The 19447-nt window shown below is 46.0% G+C and overlaps 5 protein-coding genes across 6 annotated transcripts; 3 read left to right on the forward strand and 2 right to left on the reverse strand.

Moving 5' to 3' along the window:
* Positions 1–138: 138 nt before the first annotated feature.
* Positions 139–4751, forward strand: LOC6735050 (polycomb protein Pcl). Its single transcript, XM_002081995.4, has 4 exons — positions 139–2163; positions 2223–2395; positions 2451–3522; positions 3589–4751. The coding sequence occupies exons 1-4, from the start codon at positions 679–681 to the stop codon at positions 3982–3984; spliced, it is 3126 nt and encodes a 1041-aa protein (XP_002082031.1). The 5' UTR covers positions 139–678; the 3' UTR covers positions 3985–4751.
* An 830-nt stretch (positions 4752–5581) lies between these two features.
* Positions 5582–12203, forward strand: LOC6735051 (polyadenylate-binding protein). 2 transcript variants are annotated; one of them, XM_039292633.1, is made up of 5 exons: positions 5582–5780; positions 6326–6510; positions 8480–9964; positions 10031–10338; positions 10406–12203. In XM_039292633.1, the coding sequence occupies exons 2-4, from the start codon at positions 6345–6347 to the stop codon at positions 10282–10284; spliced, it is 1905 nt and encodes a 634-aa protein (XP_039148567.1). In that variant the 5' UTR covers positions 5582–5780; positions 6326–6344; the 3' UTR covers positions 10285–10338; positions 10406–12203. The 2 variants fall into 2 exon arrangements, with proteins under 2 accessions (XP_039148567.1, XP_039148568.1); XM_039292634.1 differs by lacking the exon at positions 5582–5780 and adding an exon at positions 6107–6252.
* Positions 12204–12340: 137 nt separating this feature from the next.
* Positions 12341–13065, reverse strand: LOC27206608 (essential MCU regulator, mitochondrial). Its single transcript, XM_016181660.3, has one exon. It carries the CDS (start codon positions 12926–12928, stop codon positions 12635–12637), a length of 294 nt encoding a protein of 97 aa, XP_016028342.1. The 5' UTR covers positions 12929–13065; the 3' UTR covers positions 12341–12634.
* A 95-nt stretch (positions 13066–13160) lies between these two features.
* Positions 13161–16443, reverse strand: LOC6735058 (ankyrin repeat domain-containing protein 13C). The gene has a single exon (XM_039292635.2). The coding sequence runs from the start codon at positions 16324–16326 to the stop codon at positions 14695–14697; it is 1632 nt and encodes a 543-aa protein (XP_039148569.1). The 5' UTR covers positions 16327–16443; the 3' UTR covers positions 13161–14694.
* A 229-nt stretch (positions 16444–16672) lies between these two features.
* LOC6735059 (WD and tetratricopeptide repeats protein 1) lies at positions 16673–19112 on the forward strand. Its single transcript, XM_002082000.4, has 2 exons — positions 16673–17692; positions 17759–19112. The coding sequence occupies exons 1-2, from the start codon at positions 16945–16947 to the stop codon at positions 18895–18897; spliced, it is 1887 nt and encodes a 628-aa protein (XP_002082036.1). The 5' UTR covers positions 16673–16944; the 3' UTR covers positions 18898–19112.
* The last annotated feature ends 335 nt before the right edge of the window (positions 19113–19447 follow it).

A 19447-nucleotide genomic window follows, 5' to 3' on the forward strand; every position in this document is an offset into this window, starting at 1 on the left:
AGTAAATTTATGGTATTTTATACGTTTCAATATATTTAAAAATATAAAAATGTAAATATGTGGTGAACAATGCCCAATGTTTCTTTATTTATTTTAATCAGTTAATTTTATTCCCATAACATAAGTTGTGGTAGATTTAGATATGAAAACGTAACGAAAAGAATAATTGTTGGATGCGGTCACACTGGTGGGCATATGTTGAAAAATGGCTGACACAAATTAATTTTCAAGTGATTTGTTTTGTGCATTTTCGCTGGTGTTAAAGATGAACTTGGGACAACGACGTTCAAAGCCGATAGCCGGATCAATTAGAGCAATATGCTAATTTAATGCACGAATCGAAACACACTTAAAGGTGCGTAAATCGGCACCCGAAACTAGAAGTGCCAGTGGTGCGTGTGGAAAAGTACGAATGAGGAAGACACAGAGAATACAAAAGGGCCCGCTCTCCAGTCCGTATGTGTAGCAAAAGTGTGCATGTATGTGTCGGCGGGCAACAACAAATTCGACGAAAAAGGCGCCAGATTAATGAGCTCGTGTTAATCAGCGGGAAACGATCGCAAAATCAATGAAAAAACGGGCCGCGAAAAGCCGGCAAATCGAACTGAGGATCCCTATTTTTCACAAAAGACTGCGCACAGGAAGAATCATCCCATCTAGCACGCACACACAGCCGCAATGATGAACAACCATTTTCACTTGCAACACGATCATCCGCCGCAGAACGTGGCACATCCGTTCATGCAACAGCCGAGTACCGCCGGCCCATCAGCTCCTACGGCCACCTACGGCTATTTAGCACAGCCAGCTGGCCAGCAGCCGCAGTGGATGACCACCACCTACCAGATCCTGCCGCCCAGCGTAGGACCTGCCACGGTGGCCAAGCGATACTATGCCACCACTGGGCCGCAGACCACGCATCCCACACATCCCAGCACCATCCAGATCACGAACAGTTTCGCTCAGCAATCAACGCCACCGAAGCAACAGGCGGCAACAAGCTGTAGCCCATTCAAAGCCAACAACATACGAATCATCTCGACGGCCCCAAGTGTATACAGTCTGAACAAGTCGCCGCAGGAAGCGCACTCCACATATGCGCCCGTTCAGTCCTACTACTTGCCCAGTGGCGGTAGCCAAACTGCGGGCCAAATCAACCTGCTGGCGGCCGGTGGAACTGGCAAGCAACTGCAGCCGCCGCCGCTGGTGCCTGTGACCAATTCCTCCTCACCGCCCTCCACCGTCGTGTTAGACCGCATAAATATTTGCATCAATAACCACTATACGGAGACGCCCACTTCGCTAAGTTCGTCGCTTACCACGGCCCAACAACCTTCGCCCATCATACCGGCCATCCAGCATAAGGCCATCCTGCCCCTCATCGACAGCAGCACGGCGGATAGCAGCAGCTGCAGCAGCAGCTCTGTATCCAGCAGCAGTTATAGTGGCACCGCGACCACCTCAGCAGCAGTGGTGATTATTGACGAGCCCGATTCTACGACCACAACGCCACAGACACCGCCAACTACGCCGGAGGCCATGAGTTCACCCGGTAAAAGTTCGCCCTCGCCTCCGCTACTAGCCACGCAGTCGCTGCTCAAAGGCGTCAACTCAATGAAGCCAAGCTTCAAGACCGTCGAAGCAGCACCGCCAACGCCGCCAACACCTCCATCACCACCACCGCCGCCGGCACCACCAGTTGCCGCTCCCTCTCCAGCGGTCACGTATGCGCTTCAGGAGGATGTCTTCATCAAATGCAACGATGGCAGGTTTTACCTGGGCACCATTATTGACCAGACAAGTGATCAATATCTTATACGCTTTGATGACCAGTCGGAGCAATGGTGTGAACCGGATAAGCTGCGCAAGCTGGGAGGCGGTAGCTCGGTTACCGCTGGCGGAGGCGGTGCCTCCACCACGGAATCCTCGAATACCTCCCCCAGTGGACCCATGTGCGTGGCCTGCAAGCGATCGGATATCGAAGACGTGGTCGAAATTTGCGAGCGCTGCGGACGTGGCTATCATCGTGGTTGCACCGTTGAAATTGTTACCGGCAGCGGAATTTGGAGTTGCAAACGCTGTGCTAAACCCATGAAAATGCAACAGCCTGTCAGCCATAAGATCACAAAACCAGCGGGAATTTGCCGACAGTTGCCCTACCATGTAAGTATTCTACGAACCCAAGCCAGCGGATTAGATTCTTAATCCGGTTTTACCCACAGGCGGATAAGCTCAGCTGGGATGAGAAGCATCGGGTCAACGAAGAGCAGATCTACTGCTACTGCGGAAAACCGGGAAAATTCGATCACAACATGCTGCAGTGCTGCAAATGTCGGAACTGGTTCCACACCCAATGCATGCAGAACTTCAAGAAGAAGCTGCTGCGCGGCGATATGTACGTATTCAATTGCTTAACTGTAATCTAAACTGAGATGAATCTCGTTTTCTAGGTTCTTTGTGTTCTGCTGCACGGTCTGCAACAATGGCATGGAATTCGTTCGTCGTATGCAAATCGAATGGGTGGACGTGCTCCACATTGCACTATACAATCTGCGAAAGCATCAGCACCAAAAGTACCATCACCTGCTAAATGACATTTGGCCCTTCATACTCGAGCAGCGCCACCAGCTGCCTATCTGCGAGAAGTGGCGTACACTGCCCGAAACGGCACTGATGGAGCGTCTCAAGCAAACCCTTAAGGATTACTCCGACAGATTTGTCTGTGGCAGGGAGTTTAAAAGGGCTCCGGCCTTCTATGCACTGCGACACAGTGGCCCGCCGCACATTCCCAAGGTATTCCTTGAGCCCCACGAGGAGCTGTCCGATGAGCTGCTCGAAAACAGATTTAAACTAATGCTCATGCCCGAAGAGCCTGACGGAGGTGCCAGCGAACTTCCGAAAAGGGCCCCCAAAGATGTGTATGAGTTTAATACAGACGAAGATGACCCAGTCGAGACCAGCGAGGACGAAATACCCATCAAACAGATCATTGAGAAGGCCAAAAAGCAGGCCGCTCAGAAGGCCGATAAGCATGAGTTGCCACTGAAGCCGGACCTCGCCGACGACAATGCCAACGATGGCGATTCCGGCAAACTACCAGCTCCCATTCCACCGCTGCTGGACGCAAACAGCAGTCGGAAGCGCAAGGCTTTCCGATTGTCCAAACGCTATGACAACAGCCGCAATCACTGTGATCTATCATCCGACGAGAACTCAAGCAGCAGTCGGGGAACCAGTTCGTTGGACCTCATCATACCACCGCCGGTCAACTTTCTGGGACGCAACAATCCCTTCCTTATGGCGACTCCCAAAAAGGCGTCGCAGGGACGAAGTATCGGTGTGGGAGCTGGAGTCGGAGTAAATGGCATCATCAACAGCATTTTCAAGCTTAAGGGCAACTCCAAGGAGCAGCCGCGCATGGTGCGCACCATTAAGCGAAGACTGAGTGCCAAAGACATTACGATAGGGCCCAATCAGGAAGTGCGCAGACGACGCACTCGCCGCCTGACCACGGCCATTGAGGTAAGAGTTTAACTAACTACAATGTAACTACAATGTTTGAGATGTTTTTTCGTTTCCACTTAATAGGTCATCAGCACCACCACCATCAATCCCATACCCAGCCACTACCTTCCTATCTATGCCAAAGATCTGCAGCCACCCGCGCCGCCAATGGGAAAGCCGACACACGGGCGCCTGTTGCGCCAGCGGCCACAGAAGCAGTCACCCAGCCAAAGCCGCCGGAACTCCACCAGCTCGACGACAACCAGCAGCAGCAGCAACGGCATTGGAGCCCCAGGACATTCCATGCTGGACTTGAAGCAGTCGGTGAACAAGTACTTTGGTGGCGCTATGAATCGCATAGATGCTGGTGAGCCCTTCGCCATTCGGGCCAAGCGGCGCATGGGAAATGGACAAGTCCAGTACCTGGTGGAGTGGGGTGGAGATACTGCGACAACGGCGATTGGATTGCTTGGAAATTGAACCCTTTGGCATACCGATTCATTATGAATTTTATATTCTTCATTTCCATTATCATTTCTTTTCGTTATTATGTATTAATGAACGCTGCCAACTACGGGCCTCTTTATTTGTTAATGTTTAAAAGTTTATTACCAACCCACTGCCAAAATAGCAAAAAAATGTTCAAAATATTGGTTCAGCAGTAAAGCGATAAAATGTTAAAATGTAAAAAAAAAACGAAAAAATGCAAAAAGCAACTGAATACAGGTTATAATTGTGCAATGGCAGTTAAGTGTTGCAGCAAAACATAAATAAATTTTCACAAAATTGGTAAAAGTATTACAAGATTAATCTGGAAGCCTATCTAACATTCGCTGCTGAATGAAAACGTATTAAATAATGTCTATTGAAATGAGAACAATTCAGTTAAGTTCAGTACTGTACTTTAGCGATATGCCCATGTATGTTTTTGAAAAATGTACATTCAAATGGGGAAAACTCACAAATCATGTCATGCATACAAAAAAAAAAACAAATGATATACATACATACACACAAATTTAATAAATTGTAGGACTAGTTCAATAATTTTCACCCATAGTCTAGGCAAAACTACACAATAATGAATTAAGCCAGTACGATTTATGTTTAACTATTAAATGCTACGAAAAATCAAAATTGAGTTGAAAGCAAACCAATTCTCAAGCCAAGTAAATGCTGGCCAAACCAGATCGAAATATGTTTAATGAAGTATATAATGCCCAAATAAATGTTTCCGAAATGTCAAATCTTTTGAGATTTTACTTAGAGAACGCCAGTAGGCGCCCAAAGTGACACTTCGCTTTGAAGTTTGTCAGACACCGACGCCTCACCGCTTCATTAGGTACTCGATCGCCAGATAGGGCACATGCACAAGACGTTTAAAACGGGAAAAAGAAAAAAAAAAAACATCGGCCATCCTTGAATGTCGTTTATTTCGTAAAAAATAAAACACAAAAAAAAAAATTAAAAAATACTCCAAGCTCTGTAGTGCCGATTTCCAGCGAGAACGAAAAGAAGTACTCAAGAACTTCTCGGAGTGTCGACTTGCAGCCTCATCGCTTTATTCTCTGATTTAGGTGAGTTCGCACAGTGGGGAATTCCAAAGATGGGATTGTGTTTTTGGTGCATACGCTAATATTCAAGAGGTGCAGTGCCTAAGAATCATTTCCTAAAATCTACGCTCCTTTTTAAAGCCTTGAACTACACGACAAATATTTTTCGCCAGCTGGGCATGATTAAAAAGAAATAAAACTGCATTCCTTATTTTTGATTGGACAAGGTATTCAAGGACATTGGCAAAAATAGCAGAATATTACTTTTTTTCAAGCGTTAAATGAAGCAGAGTTACCAAAGAACCCCTGAAAATGCACAAGTATTTCTGGTTTCGGGAATAGGCTTAAAATAAAAATTTTCCTGTGGGTGATGGCTAGCTTTTTTGAAATATGTACATATATCCAGTTCAAAATTATGCTTTGTAATTTGTAAATTGTCTTCACGGATTTTTTAGTGACATTTCATTTGTCTGTAACTCTATGTGGCAGCACTGTGCAGTGGGATTTAATCGATACTTTGTGTGGTCATCGCTAATGAATCTCCTCTCTATGAGTCGTGTAGAGTCCGTTTACGTGAGCGGTCGTGGATTCGCTTTCAGCACACGGCTTATCACATATTTTTTGTGAAGAAAAAATATATAAAAAATAAAAAAAAATATTAAAACACAAAAACGTAACAAAAAAAATTGTAAAAAGTAGCAAAAAATCGAGCGTGTTTGAGAAGTAAGTAGAGTGCAAAGCTATTGGTTTCAGTGGTGCAGTGAGTGAGAGGGCGCAACGCACGACAAAGCGAATGGGGAAATTTTCCTTTCCCATCACAATTTGCTTTGCTTGCGTTCGTTCTTCGCTCAAAGATGGCGTCTATAAACGCTAGATTGTCCGCAAATCGTGGTCTAGGGAATAAATTGTCGCATATTTTCGGGAAAACCAAAGAATTCGCCAAAATTCGAGCAGTCAAACGCGTGTCTATCTTTGTGTCTGTGTGTATGTGTGGAAATTTTCCAACACGAAGAGAAAGAGAAAAGGGGAGCGCAAAGAGCAACAACAAAGCAAATGCCAACGTTGCCATGTCTACCGACTGTCACATGTACCAGTGTTGCCACCCAGACACACAGACAGAGAGACGAATAGAAGACCAAAAGCCACGCCGCTTTTTTTCTTTCTATTTCACCGCCTGCCTGGTCGAATCCATCCGGTCCGTAAAGATTAAGAAAAAAAACCCAAAATTAAGTGTCAAAAAAGTGGAAATTAATTGTTAAAAATTGCAGGTAGACCTGATCACCAAATATGGCTTCTCTATACGTCGGTGATCTCCCACAGGACGTCAACGAATCGGGACTTTTTGATAAGTTCTCGTCTGCTGGTCCAGTGCTGTCCATTCGTGTCTGCCGCGATGTGATTACCCGTCGCTCTTTGGGTTATGCCTACGTCAACTTCCAGCAGCCAGCCGATGGTGAGTAATCCCCGCAAAAGTAGTGTAATTTTTTAGTCGTAGTACCCGCAAAAGTAGCCCCCTTCCGCGCGAAACAAAGAAAACACGTGTGCAGTTTTGCACTCGCTTACTCACACACGCACGCACACTAGCACATGTCATACAGTGGTGCTAAACGCAAGTCGAAACTGGACTTTATGGAAAGATGTCTTTCATAGGAGACCAGATAAACGGCTTCCAAGTGTTTCATAACTTGCTCCACAGTGCATTGCTTACGTTAATCTCCTCGCGCACACACACACGCACCCAATTCCCACCAGTGTGCACACACACACATGATTATATCAGTTCCAGTTATTCTGGATGGATACGTTTTGTGCGGGGGGATGATGGGGCTAAACAGCTGGCTCGTCGCACTCATCAACTGTTCGCCTAGAAATTTCCGTCTCGATTTCGCACAAAATTGCAATTATGATGGAATAATATGGTTTCATACTGCCCATACAGCTTATCGCAGCCCCGCCCATTGGTGGTTTCATTGTTTCATTGCCCGTTCTTCTCGTTTTATTTGTGTGGTGTGTGTGTTGTTTCCAAGCGGCAAACTTGCGCGCACGCACACGCCGACGCGCAAAAACATGTGTTCATTGTTGTTTGGACCATTTCTTTTTGGCCTTCATCTATTTTAGGTTATATTCCATTAACTGAGTTTCCGCACGTTCGCTCTTTAGTTTTCGTACTGCCTCCAACTTTTGTTTTGCTTTCACTTTCACAAATCTTCCATACCCTCCGCATTCCATCCATTAACACTTCCAAAATCTTGACATGTCAGTGAACTGCTTTTCGGCCTCTCTTTTGCCCATTAAAATCTTGTTTTTACAAAAAACGAAAACAAAACTTTCACTGCGCATAGTTGGTGCTTCTTCGATTCCCGTTGTTCGCTTACATTTGTTTATTCAATTAAGCGCACAATGGCACAAAGCTGGCGGCTGGTGATGATTACGCTGCGTGTGAAAGCCTGTCGCATTCCAGCAAGTTTCTTGAACTCTGGCTATTAAGGTTAGGTTGAAAAAACAGACCTGTCAAAATGATACCACCTCGTTCTAGACTAGTAACACCCTAAATGACTTTCCTTTCTCCTTTTTTTGGGGCTACAATTAGTTATGGTTAAGATACAAATCTCGCAACTCCTACCCATTGGTTGGTCAGATTTATCTCTTTTTGACACGACTAAGATTCAATGTTGCCAGAGAAAGCGATGCAACTTACCATGTAGATGGTCGATCTATGCCATCCACAGAAGTAGAAGCATAACAAACACTAAATGCATCATATGATTAGACTCGAAAGATTGTGCCCTTATCTAGGCTTCTAGCAACTTCTACCCATTGGTTGGTCAGATTTAACCCATTTTGACACGACTAAGATTCATAGTTGCCAGAGAAAGCAATGCAACTTACCATGCCGATGGGTTTTGCATACCATCTGCAGAAGTAGAAGCATAACAAACACTTAATGTATCACATGATTAGACTGGAAAGGTTGTCCCCTTGGATTTAGACTTCTAGCAACTCCTACCCATTGGTTGGTCAGATTTAACCCTTTTTGACACGACTAAGATTCACTGTTGCCAGAGAAAGCAATGCGACTTACCATGCTGATGGGTTTTGCATACCATCTGCAGAAGTAGAAGCATAACAAACACTTAATGTATCACATGATTAGACTGGAAAGGTTGTCCCCTTATATTTAGACTTCTAGCAACTCCTACCCATTGGTTGGTCAGATTTAACCCTTTTTGACACGACTAAGATTCATAGTTGCCAGATAAAAGATCAGACTTGACTTACCATGCACTGAGCTGCTTTTGCTCATGGACAGTGCAGAAGTTGAAGAGTCACATTGTTATCTAAGCCCCTTCAACTTATAATGATCTTGATATACCCAAATAGTATCGGTAGTAACCAAATATTTTCCCGATTTTCATCCACAGCTGAGCGTGCTTTGGACACCATGAACTTTGACCTGGTTCGCAACAAGCCCATTCGCATTATGTGGTCTCAGCGTGATCCGTCTCTTCGCCGCTCCGGTGTGGGCAACGTGTTCATCAAGAACTTAGATAGGGCCATCGACAACAAGGCAATCTATGACACTTTCTCCGCCTTCGGCAACATCTTAAGCTGCAAGGTAGCCACCGATGAAAAGGGCAACTCAAAGGGCTATGGATTCGTCCACTTCGAGACCGAGGAGGCCGCAAACACGTCCATCGACAAGGTCAATGGCATGTTGCTCAACGGCAAGAAGGTCTACGTGGGTAAGTTCATCCCGCGCAAGGAGCGCGAGAAGGAGCTGGGCGAGAAGGCTAAGCTCTTTACCAATGTATATGTGAAGAACTTCACCGAGGATTTCGACGATGAAAAACTGAAGGAATTCTTCGAGCCCTACGGCAAGATAACCAGCTACAAGGTCATGTCCAAGGAGGATGGCAAGAGCAAGGGCTTCGGATTCGTTGCATTCGAGACCACAGAGGCTGCTGAGGCGGCCGTTCAGGCTCTCAATGGCAAGGACATGGGAGAGGGCAAGTCCCTTTATGTGGCTCGTGCCCAGAAGAAGGCCGAACGCCAGCAGGAGCTTAAGCGCAAGTTCGAGGAACTGAAGCAGAAGCGTCACGAGTCTGTGTTCGGCGTTAACTTGTACGTTAAGAACCTGGACGACACAATCGATGACGATCGTCTGCGCATCGCGTTCTCTCCGTACGGAAACATCACATCGGCCAAGGTCATGACCGATGAGGAGGGTCGCTCCAAGGGATTCGGCTTCGTGTGCTTCAATGCCGCAAGCGAGGCTACCTGCGCCGTCACCGAGCTGAACGGTCGCGTCGTCGGCAGCAAGCCATTGTACGTTGCTTTGGCCCAAAGGAAGGAGGAGCGCAAGGCTCATCTCGCCTCGCAGTACATGCGTCACATGACCGGCATGCGTATGCAGCAGTTGGGACAGATCTACCAGCCCAACGCGGCTAGCGGCTTCTTTGTGCCGACCCTTCCGTCAAATCAGCGTTTCTTCGGTTCCCAGGTGGCCACCCAGATGAGAAACACACCCCGCTGGGTGCCCCAAGTGCGTCCCCCAGCAGCCATACAGGGTGTCCAGGCCGGAGCTGCCGCTGCTGGTGGCTTCCAGGGCACAGCCGGTGCGGTGCCCACTCAGTTCCGTTCGGCTGCTGCTGGCGCTCGCGGAGCCCAGCCTCAGGTGCAGGGCACACACGCTGCCGCTGCTGCGGCTAACAACATGCGCAACACTGGAGCTCGCGCCATTACTGGCCAGCAAACTGCAGCCCCCAACATGCAGATCCCCGGAGCCCAAATCGCTGGCGGTGCCCAGCAGCGTACTTCCAACTATAAGTACACCTCAAACATGCGCAATCCTCCAGTGCCACAGTTGCATCAGACCCAGCCAATTCCACAGCAATTGCAAGGAAAGAGTAAGTTTTAGATCGATTGACAATATTCACGATTTGTCACTAATGGCACCTTTGCTACTCTTGCAGATTCTGAGAAGCTCATTGCCTCGTTGCTGGCCAACGCCAAGCCGCAGGAGCAGAAACAGATCCTCGGCGAGCGTCTGTATCCGATGATTGAGCATATGCACGCCAATTTGGCTGGCAAGATCACCGGCATGTTGTTGGAGATTGAAAACTCTGAGCTCTTGCACATGATCGAGGATCAGGAGGCCCTCAAGGCCAAGGTGGAGGAGGCTGTGGCCGTGCTTCAGGTGCACCGCGTCACCGAGCCCGCCAACTAAGCTCGAACAGCTCAAGCGTATGAACATTTTACAAGAACACTTTACACCCAAAAAGTAAGTAGTCTACAGATTTCCCGAAAAGTTCAAGCTGTCTAAACTCGCCGCTCTTTTGTCCTTGCAGTTTTCCACTAATCTTTCAATACATGAACAACAACAATTCGCATTCACTGATGCTTTGCGCAAGGGAGGATTGCCAAGGACACACAATTAACACTGAAGAACAAAGCGAAAAATCTACGGCTTTTTCTTTTCTAATCCCAGAAACATCAACAAAAGCAATTTCAATCATTTAATTTCGAACGCATTTACGCAAGTACACGAAGCAAAAAGAAGAAAGTCACGCAATGAAATTCTGCAGTCCACTTATAAATTCTTTTTTTACATAAACATGTTAATTAAAAAAAAAAAACGGAAAAATGTGAAATGAAAAAAATTTCGTTATTGCTTTAACTGGATCGATATTATTTTGTATGCGTATAAAGAAAACACCAGAAAACCATTGCAAAATAAACAGATTAAAGCAAAGCATACATGTAAACCGCTTCTTGCAAGTATTGAAATTGTGTTTTAAAAATTTTAAACAAGTTTCTAGTGTTACATACATATTGAGTTTTTCGTACACTTTTTCCATCCACACTTTCAAACAACAACAAACACGAAAGCGATATGTAATTTTTTTCAATTCTTTTTTCTCAAATTCAAACTTTAAGAAAGCTTTGTTTAGAAAAAGAAACGCGACAACCATACACTTTTAAAAAAGCAAAGAAAAAACAAAAAAATTGCAAAAGAGTTAAAATAAAAACGAAAAAATGTAAAGCAAACTGTGCAGAGAACAGAAGAATAGAAAGAAAGAAAGAAAGAAAAAGAAAACCGCAAGAATATGAGAGTCAAGTTTTTGCTACTTTGAGAAAAGAGAGAAAATACAGAATACCAACAGCTGAAAAAATATGTTGACAAATGAAAACAAAACATAAATCAAAAAACTACAAAAAAATGGCAAAACCTATGTAAAAACAGCAAAAAAATATAATATATATAAACACAAACACACACACACAGCAACACACATATTAAACAAACAACAACCACAACATATATGAGAAATACAAGAAACACATGAAAAACGCTAAAGCGTAAACAACTTATGAAGCATATTAATAAACAACAAGAAAGCAGACAGGATTTTTATGATTACACTATTATCCGAGAGAAGGAAAAACATGCATACATTTATAAACATTTGCGAGAACATATATGTATTTAATGAGAAGAGCTGGTAAGCCGCCTCGATTTCATTTGCGTTCCGACTTCTGTTACAAAGGAAATCGAGAGTATTACCAGTAAATGATGTTTTTACACCATACATACATAAAATGATATATTAACGCAAGCGGAAGTAGGAATGGCTTTCGCTCTGGGCAGTGAAATACATATTTTTTTATTAAACAAATCGAAAACTAAAAACAAATAAAAACCCAAGGAAAAATCATTGAAAAAATTGCAAAACACAAAACCACATGTATGCAGAAAATGCAAAAATTATTTAAAAAAACAAACAAACAAACAAAATAATGAGAGTAAAACAGAAAAAAAAACATAACCGAAACCCGAATTGGAATGTTCGTTCAAGGTAAATTGCGAGAAAAAAACTTTTACTTTTCACGAAATATACGCAAGTCAACACACTTCTATATATAGCAGATATATATATGTATCCTTATATATTAAAGAGAAATAAAACATAATTTGTATGATTAAAGAAAATAGGATTCTTGAAACTTGATTGCGCGTCTTCGAAGCAAAAGCCCAGCAATTAAAACCATTTGAAGAAATTGTAAGAAACGCAAAGAGAAAGTCCTTAAAACATACCTTTGTACACCCAACAAATTTAATTACAATAAAATTCCACTTCGGCAAAAGCGAGTGTTTTCATTTTTCAGCGGAATGTGGGTGGGATGGATTTTTATGTTTAATATCTACTTGATATTAACATATATATATGAGATGCCATATATGTAGGTTTGCAGCAGGGCACCATTATATAATAACATACAGGTTTTAAGCATAGTCGAATAAACTTTATTTAATTCTAGTACATTCAAGTATTTAACAAGCATAGTTAACATTTAGAAAGCGAAAATATCAAACCGGGACTTGAAGAATACACGACAATACACAAAAAATGCAAGAGCTGCGCGGATTCTTATATATGTAGAAAAAGGAGGCTAAAGGATGAATAAATATATGGCCGAGAGCTGGGTTCCTATGCGTGGGACAAAGACACGTAGCCAACACATTTATCCCGACTAGGAGGCACTCCCACATGGAGATTGTCAAGTGTCCGGATTGCTTAATCCTCGTCGTCGTCGTCATCCGCGGGCACGAACAGATCGTTCTCCTCCAGAAAGTTGGCCACGTTCTTGCTGATGGTGGCGCCCACGAAGAGTCCCGGTATGACGGCACAGAAGATGGCCAGCAGGCCGAAGGGCATCTCCTCGGGCTTGGGTTTGATGGCTCCACTGCGGAAGTACACGCTGGACATGTGGCGCTGCAGGATCCTTAGGTTATGGGGGTGTTCCGCCACCCGGCGCGAGACGCGCTGCAGGGCAAGGCTAATAGGAAGTGCCAGGCGTGGGACAATCATCTTGGTAGGCTTTAATTATTGCTTATTTCGTTTCAAAGACGAAATTTTGTTACAATTTGTGCGTATTTTGTGATTCAAGCAGCTGATTCAGCCAGTTGCAGTGTTGAAAAGCGCCCGTAGTCGGCAGCACACCCCCGCCGGGCAGTGTGGTGTAACGACCAAGAACGCGCGCCCACATTCAATTTCAAATCCCAACGACTCCCGTTTGTTTATAAATAAAACACACATTCTCTTGGGTTTGCACATTTACAGTTTGTGTATATAATTATTTTTTAGAGCGTATACAATTGCTCGGTTCAATTACAGTTAGGGTGGCCACGTATAAATATAAATGTTTCAATAAATTGCCCTTACCTAGTAAAATATACTGATTTTTGCTTACATCAGAATTCTTGTGAAGATGTGTTTTGATCTAGGATTACGGTTTAAAAACAATTTCATTTGATTATCGCCTCGATTTGACCTAAGTGGATTGGATTTCTATAAACGAAATAAAAAATGGTGTCCGAAGAAAAGCAAGCAATGGCAGTTATACATACATAAATATAAATACATGTGGTGTTTAGTCATATTTTGTTTTAAAAAGGGCAAAATCACAGCAAAGCAATGCGAACCGAAACTAATTCCGGCGCCAGCTGCTTTTGTTGATTAACAAATACAAGCAAGTATAGACGCTCTTTGCAGTATAAATAATTGGCTAGAATGGAACTAAATAAATACTTGGGTACATGCGTATGTATAAATATTTATTAATAATTGATTTGTGAAGCTGTTCTCAGTTTTGCGCACTTCTAAATACTTGAGACTATTGCGAGGAAAGGCGATTGGAAATGGTTTTGCGATCGATTCTCTAATACACATAGCCTAAGTAGAAAAAGAACGCTCTTCAAGCGGTTATGTGGACTCTTTTTGTCGAAAAAGCTGTCTCCTTTCCCAGTTGACCTTAAAACTATACATGAAATTGCACTAAACACGGAAAGGGGATATGGACATAAATAAAATGATGAACGTTTTGCGAAACGATCGGATATTGGACAACATCTAATCACTTACAAACTAAAAACTTAGCCAATTGCTGCTGTCAACGTGGCTATCAGCCAGCAATTCTGCAGATTGGACATTTAGTTTTACCTTCGCAGCGCCGCGATTATCGGCAGATACGAAAGGCAATTTGGGAAAGAGAACTTTCTGGATTCCTCGCCAGTGGAGCAGCTGTTTTGGGACCGCACCCCACCAAATAGGGTAGCAATCTGAAAACACCATTTGAAGTTGAAGTGATTCATTCACTCGGGCTGTGGAAAATGACGAGCCTGTGCTTAATAAATACTACTAAGTAATGACCCGCCTTGCGGAGGCGATTAAAAACAAATACAGTACATAACAAAACGTAAATGTAAAATTGCAATTTTCAGAGCGTCTAATTTGAATTTGGACAGCGAGAATATGGGATTCCATCCTAATAGTGAAAATTGCAATTTTGTTTGTGGGTTTTTTCCTCTTAAGCATACATACATAACCAAGCCGCCCGCGTTCGAGCTGTATCCTCCGACTTTTGCTGGAGTGATCACTAGACGCGACATGAAATGTGTGGGACAGGCGGACGGGCAGGATGAGAGGCGTGTGTCGCGGTAGACGCCTCATCAATCGAACTCCGCAATGGAGGGCGAGGACGCATTGCGATTCAAGTCGACACGAACGCCAGTCGCTGCTCCGGTCGGTCCGCCGGTTGGTGCTTTGGCCTTTGGCGCGGCTTCTCCGTCGCCTGGTCATAAGTCCTGAAAGCGACGCACATCCTCCCAGTAGTGCGATGGCACCTCGAACATCTTGGCGGGGATGTTGTCGCGGAACTCGAATTTTTGGAACGTCACCTTGGCGGTCACCGTGTGCAGTACGGGTATCTCAATCTTCACGGGAAAGCCCGTCGGTAGCTTCAGCGTGACGAATTCGCGCAGCTTGTTGATGTGTTTTAGGGGTGCCACGACTTCCAGAACGTCCAGCAGCATGTCCACGCTAAGTGGAAAGTCCTTGCTCATGGCTACCGTTGCTCGCAGCGTCTTGTTGGATTGCTTGTGCACGGGTGTCCGGCCCAGTTGCGGGCACTTTCCGACCTCCGCATCGAGATACTGACGCCAGGTGACTGTGGGAGGCGGCGGGGCCTGCAGCGAGCTGCGACGCGGCAGCTCCGGCAGTGAGATGCCATTTGGAGCCGTCGGTGTGTTGGTCTCCGGCGGCGTGGCCGTGTGCTGGCTGCCTAGGCTGGAGCGACGCGTATCCGGCTGCTGGCTGCCACCCTTGGTAATAGTCTCGACAATGGCGCGGTTCTTTTGTAGATCCTCGTGTGACAGGTGTTCCCGCCTCTTACGCTGCTTCAGGATTAAGCCCTGGATGGTGTAGATTTCGCACTGGTATTGGCCCCCAATGAGCTCCTTGCGATTGGCGCGGAATATCCAGCCGCGTTGCGCTCGTGCGAATTGTATCGTCTTGGTGGACATCTGGGTCGCCAGTATATCGGTCGACATGAGCACATCCACCTCATCCTCCATGTCTGATTCCTCGTATCGCAGTCGCTGAAAGCACTCCTGCTCATTGTCCAACAGAACCAGTGATTCCCTTGCCGGCGCCTCACCTCTAAACAAGAACGATATGTCCCCTCGCTCCCAACGCATATCATTGAAGTCCACCAGTGTGGTGTCCAAACGAATGGAGGCGCCCGACTTGTAAAGCCGGCAGATGTCCGAGGGCAGGATGCGGGATACCAGTGGCAGCCAGGACTGAAAATCCCACTTGAATTCCATGTAAAAGTCCTGCATCTGGCGCAGCGCGTTGACCAGCTTCTCGCGTCGACTCTCCATGTGTTCGCGGGACTGCAGCTTTAGCATTCGCAGCACCTGGGTGATTGTCTGGCGGTCGCCGTAGCTAATGGCCTCGGACAGCGGGGACCAGCCCTCATTGTTCTTGATCTTTACGGGGGCGTTTTGGGCCAGAAGCAAACGGACAGCGTGCTTTCTGCCCAGCATTACGGCCAGATGAAGTGGCGTATTGCCGTGTTTATCCTTTCGACCCACTTCGTCTTGGGCCGTGCTCAAGAGAAGTCGTCGCTGCAGCGACTTGATGTCGTCCTCGAAAACACTCCGGTGCATAGGATAGTCCAGGGCATCGGATGTTGGCTTCACAGTGGGCAGTGGCGATGTTGCCTTTGCTGTGGGCGTGACGGCGACCGTTGGGCTGGTTTTGTCAGGCGGGTGCTCCGCTGGGGAATCACCGTCACCATCGCCGTCGCCATCCTCGCCCTCACCGGCCGATTGGTACTCATCCGAATCCTCGCTCGACGTGGACTTGGCGTCCGCCGTCGCCTGCTGCTTGTGCTTGTCGCACTCGTCCTCTTTTTCGCTGGACATGTCTTAGCTTTTCAGTCAACGTCGCGTCTTCCGTGGAATTAAATAAATCAATTCGATTTTTTTAGTTTATCTGGCAGTGTTACCAGATGGTAAAACTGTTATAATCCCTCATATGTCTTTCACCATTTTCCAGCCCTAAAAAACCGTCGACTAGAGCGGAACTTGCAATTGGTTTAAATTTTTTTACACTACACTTTATACCAATTTATTTGTTATTTTTCCTAAGCCATCATAAAGCAAAACATCAATGTAAATTGTCGAGTGTTGAGTTTAAGAGGCTTTATAAATGAATTTACGTCTGCCTTCGTAGGCGGCTTAAGTCAGTTGAGTGCTAGGCTCTACTTAATCTTTCACTTCTCGTGTGTTTTAGAAAAAATAAATACATTTTCCATAACTGAAATTTGGTTCTTCGATCCCGTAAGCTAACGTAAACCGTTACGGCGAAACGCGCTAGCCTGGCAACGCCGCGCACAGGTGTCAACAACAGCAAGGTTGTGGACGGAAGGGGTGGCGAAGCGGGGCAGGGGCACTCAGCGAATGCAAAATGAATTAAACGGAGAACGAGACGAAAACAAACGGAAACAAGTGTCATAATCCTATCCACAGCAGTCGGAGATAATGTCGAGCGATGAACTGTATCGCGTAAAGTACTCTAGTTCGCGCTATCAGCGCCAGCACACGCCCTTGAACGCCAGCTCCTTGCACTGGCAGCGCCAGCAATACGGTCATGAGCTGGACGAGATGCTCCGGCGACGTCTGCTGGCATCTCCGGCCTACGTGGACAGGCTGGAGCAGGAGGCAGTGCTCGTCGGTCACGAGGGCTGCGTCAACTGCCTGGAGTGGACCACTGATGGTATGTGGCTGGCCTCCGGATCCGACGACTATCGTGTGATGATCTGGGATCCGTTCCGAAAGAAGCTGGTTCATGTCATCAGGACCAAGCATCTGGGCAACGTGTTCTCTGTGAAATTTCTGCCCAAGACCAACAACAGCATTGTGGCTACGTGTGCAGCGGATAAGTTCATCTACGTCTACGACATCAACGACCCGAACGAGACACTTTTTTCTTGCATATGCCATTATTCGCGGGCGAAGCGCTTGGCCACCGCCCAGGACTCGCCGCACGTCTTCTGGTCGGCGGGAGAGGATGGCTGCATACTGCAGCTGGATATACGGGAGCCACATCGCTGCCGTCCCGAGGAAGGTATTGGTGTCAGGCTCTTGAACCTGCACGATCTGGTGGAGAACACAGAGGCGAAATGTCTGGCCATAAATCCCAGAAGGACGGAATACCTGGCCGTGGGCACCAACGATCCCTTTGCCCGGGTGTACGATCGCCGCAAGCTGCCATCCACCGACGGCAATGGTGGGTATTTGAATTTGTAGGCTATGCGGCTTATAAATATCCATATTGAACACTTATCCTTTTAAGGTCTCTCTGCCTGCGTGGCGTACTATGCTCCCGGACAGATCGTGAAAAACATCAGTCGGAACATTATCCACGAGCCACGGGGAATCACTTATCTTACGTTCAATGGCAATGGCACAGAGCTTCTGGTCAACATCGGTTGCGAGCACGTCTACCGCTTCGATCTGAATCACGGTGAGCCTCCGGTTTTCTACGATCTGCCCGCCTTCACATCAACACTCGTTCATGAGGAGGAGCCGGTGAAGATGCCACACAGAAGTCGCTCGCTGCCAACCGAAATAGAGGTGCATAAGAAGGAGGGCAATAACTTTCTTGAGAATGGCAAACTTGTGGATGCAATTGATGCGTACTCAGCGGCTTTGGCGAAATATCCACAAGGAGAGGTCCTCTATCTGAACAGAGCGACGGCTCTAATGCGACGCGGCTGGTTTGGTGACATATATGCGGCACTTAGGGATTGTCACGAGGCCCTGCGTCTGGATCCCAGTTATGTGAAGGCCCACTTTCGGCTGGCCAGGGCATTGCTTGAGCTGCATCGACCCCAGGATGCGGATCAGTGCTTGCAGGCACTCATTCAGCGTTTCCCCAACTTCGCAAACAATCACGGCGTGCTCATGCTGAACAAGGACATCAAGGAGAATCGACGACAGACACAGAGTCCCGATGCACCCGAGCCACAGCCAGTGGAAACGGATGATGGCTTACACTACATGCGTCTGAAGGACGCCGAATATGATCTCCGTTCCAAGGCGCGCGACTATATGCAACGCTATGTGGGCCACTGCAACATCACGACGGACATAAAGGAGGCCAACTATTTGGGCAGCCAGGGCGAGTTCATAGCCGCTGGTTCGGATGACGGCAACATGTACATTTGGGAGGGAGACACGGGCAAGATACGCGCCGTTTATCGGGCGGACAGTGCCATCGTGAACTGCGTGCAACCGCATCCGAGCATTTGCATGCTGGCCACCAGTGGCATTGACCATAGCATTAAGATCTGGTCGCCGTGCGCCGCCAGCGCCGAGGAGCGACCGAATCTCGTGGCGGATGTGACGCGCTTCGTTGAGGACAACCAGGAGAAGATGCGCCTCGATCCATTCGAACTGCACACGCGCAATGCGTACTGTTTCAATAATTAGGAACTGTGGCTTATTGAGCATCTTGATCTATATTGGCTGCATGCATGCGCAGCTGCAGGCGAGATCCAATCGGCAATATATCAAATATTAGTGTAATTTAAGATAAGCAAACATATTTTTGTTAATTTGTAAACGAATTACTGTATACAAAGTACGAAGCTTGTGAAGGATGTTATGAAAGACTATTAAAATAAATGCAGAGACATGCAAATCGACCTGTTTTCGAATCGTAATTTAATGAAAAGCTCAGGATGGTTTGCATTTGTTTTTTTTTTTTTTTGTTTTTTGTATTAATTATTCTGTTTATTTACCGTAGTTTCTTTAAATCTATGCTCACATGTATACATATACATACATATAAATATTTTACTTTATGTAATAATATTCAAGTATAGTTTTTACTCAAGTTGTATTTTTCATTCTAACGTATTTCCTTAATCTTTTGTTTAAACTGTGTAGAACTGCTAGCTTCGCACTGAAACACCTTTATTTCGTTTTTTTATTCATAAAATATATGCATGTATCTCGCGTGCGATCAGAAGTGGGAAAA

This window comes from Drosophila simulans, chromosome 2R, assembly GCF_016746395.2.
Source record: "Drosophila simulans strain w501 chromosome 2R, Prin_Dsim_3.1, whole genome shotgun sequence".
Taxonomy (NCBI): domain Eukaryota; kingdom Metazoa; phylum Arthropoda; class Insecta; order Diptera; family Drosophilidae; genus Drosophila; species Drosophila simulans.

Coding starts and splice junctions, on each gene's coding strand:
- LOC6735050 (XM_002081995.4), top strand. CDS start 679: ATGATGAACAACCATTTTCACTTGCAACACGATCATCCGCCGCAGAAC. Junction 2,164..2,222: donor GCCGACAGTTGCCCTACCAT/GTAAGTATTCTA, acceptor TTTTACCCACAG/GCGGATAAGCTCAGCTGGGA. Junction 2,396..2,450: donor AAGCTGCTGCGCGGCGATAT/GTACGTATTCAA, acceptor CTCGTTTTCTAG/GTTCTTTGTGTTCTGCTGCA.
- LOC6735051 (XM_039292633.1), top strand. CDS start 6,345: ATGGCTTCTCTATACGTCGGTGATCTCCCACAGGACGTCAACGAATCG. Junction 6,511..8,479: donor CTTCCAGCAGCCAGCCGATG/GTGAGTAATCCC, acceptor TTTCATCCACAG/CTGAGCGTGCTTTGGACACC. Junction 9,965..10,030: donor ACAGCAATTGCAAGGAAAGA/GTAAGTTTTAGA, acceptor CTACTCTTGCAG/ATTCTGAGAAGCTCATTGCC.
- LOC27206608 (XM_016181660.3), bottom strand. CDS start 12,928: ATGATTGTCCCACGCCTGGCACTTCCTATTAGCCTTGCCCTGCAGCGC.
- LOC6735058 (XM_039292635.2), bottom strand. CDS start 16,326: ATGTCCAGCGAAAAAGAGGACGAGTGCGACAAGCACAAGCAGCAGGCG.
- LOC6735059 (XM_002082000.4), top strand. CDS start 16,945: ATGTCGAGCGATGAACTGTATCGCGTAAAGTACTCTAGTTCGCGCTAT. Junction 17,693..17,758: donor GCCATCCACCGACGGCAATG/GTGGGTATTTGA, acceptor TATCCTTTTAAG/GTCTCTCTGCCTGCGTGGCG.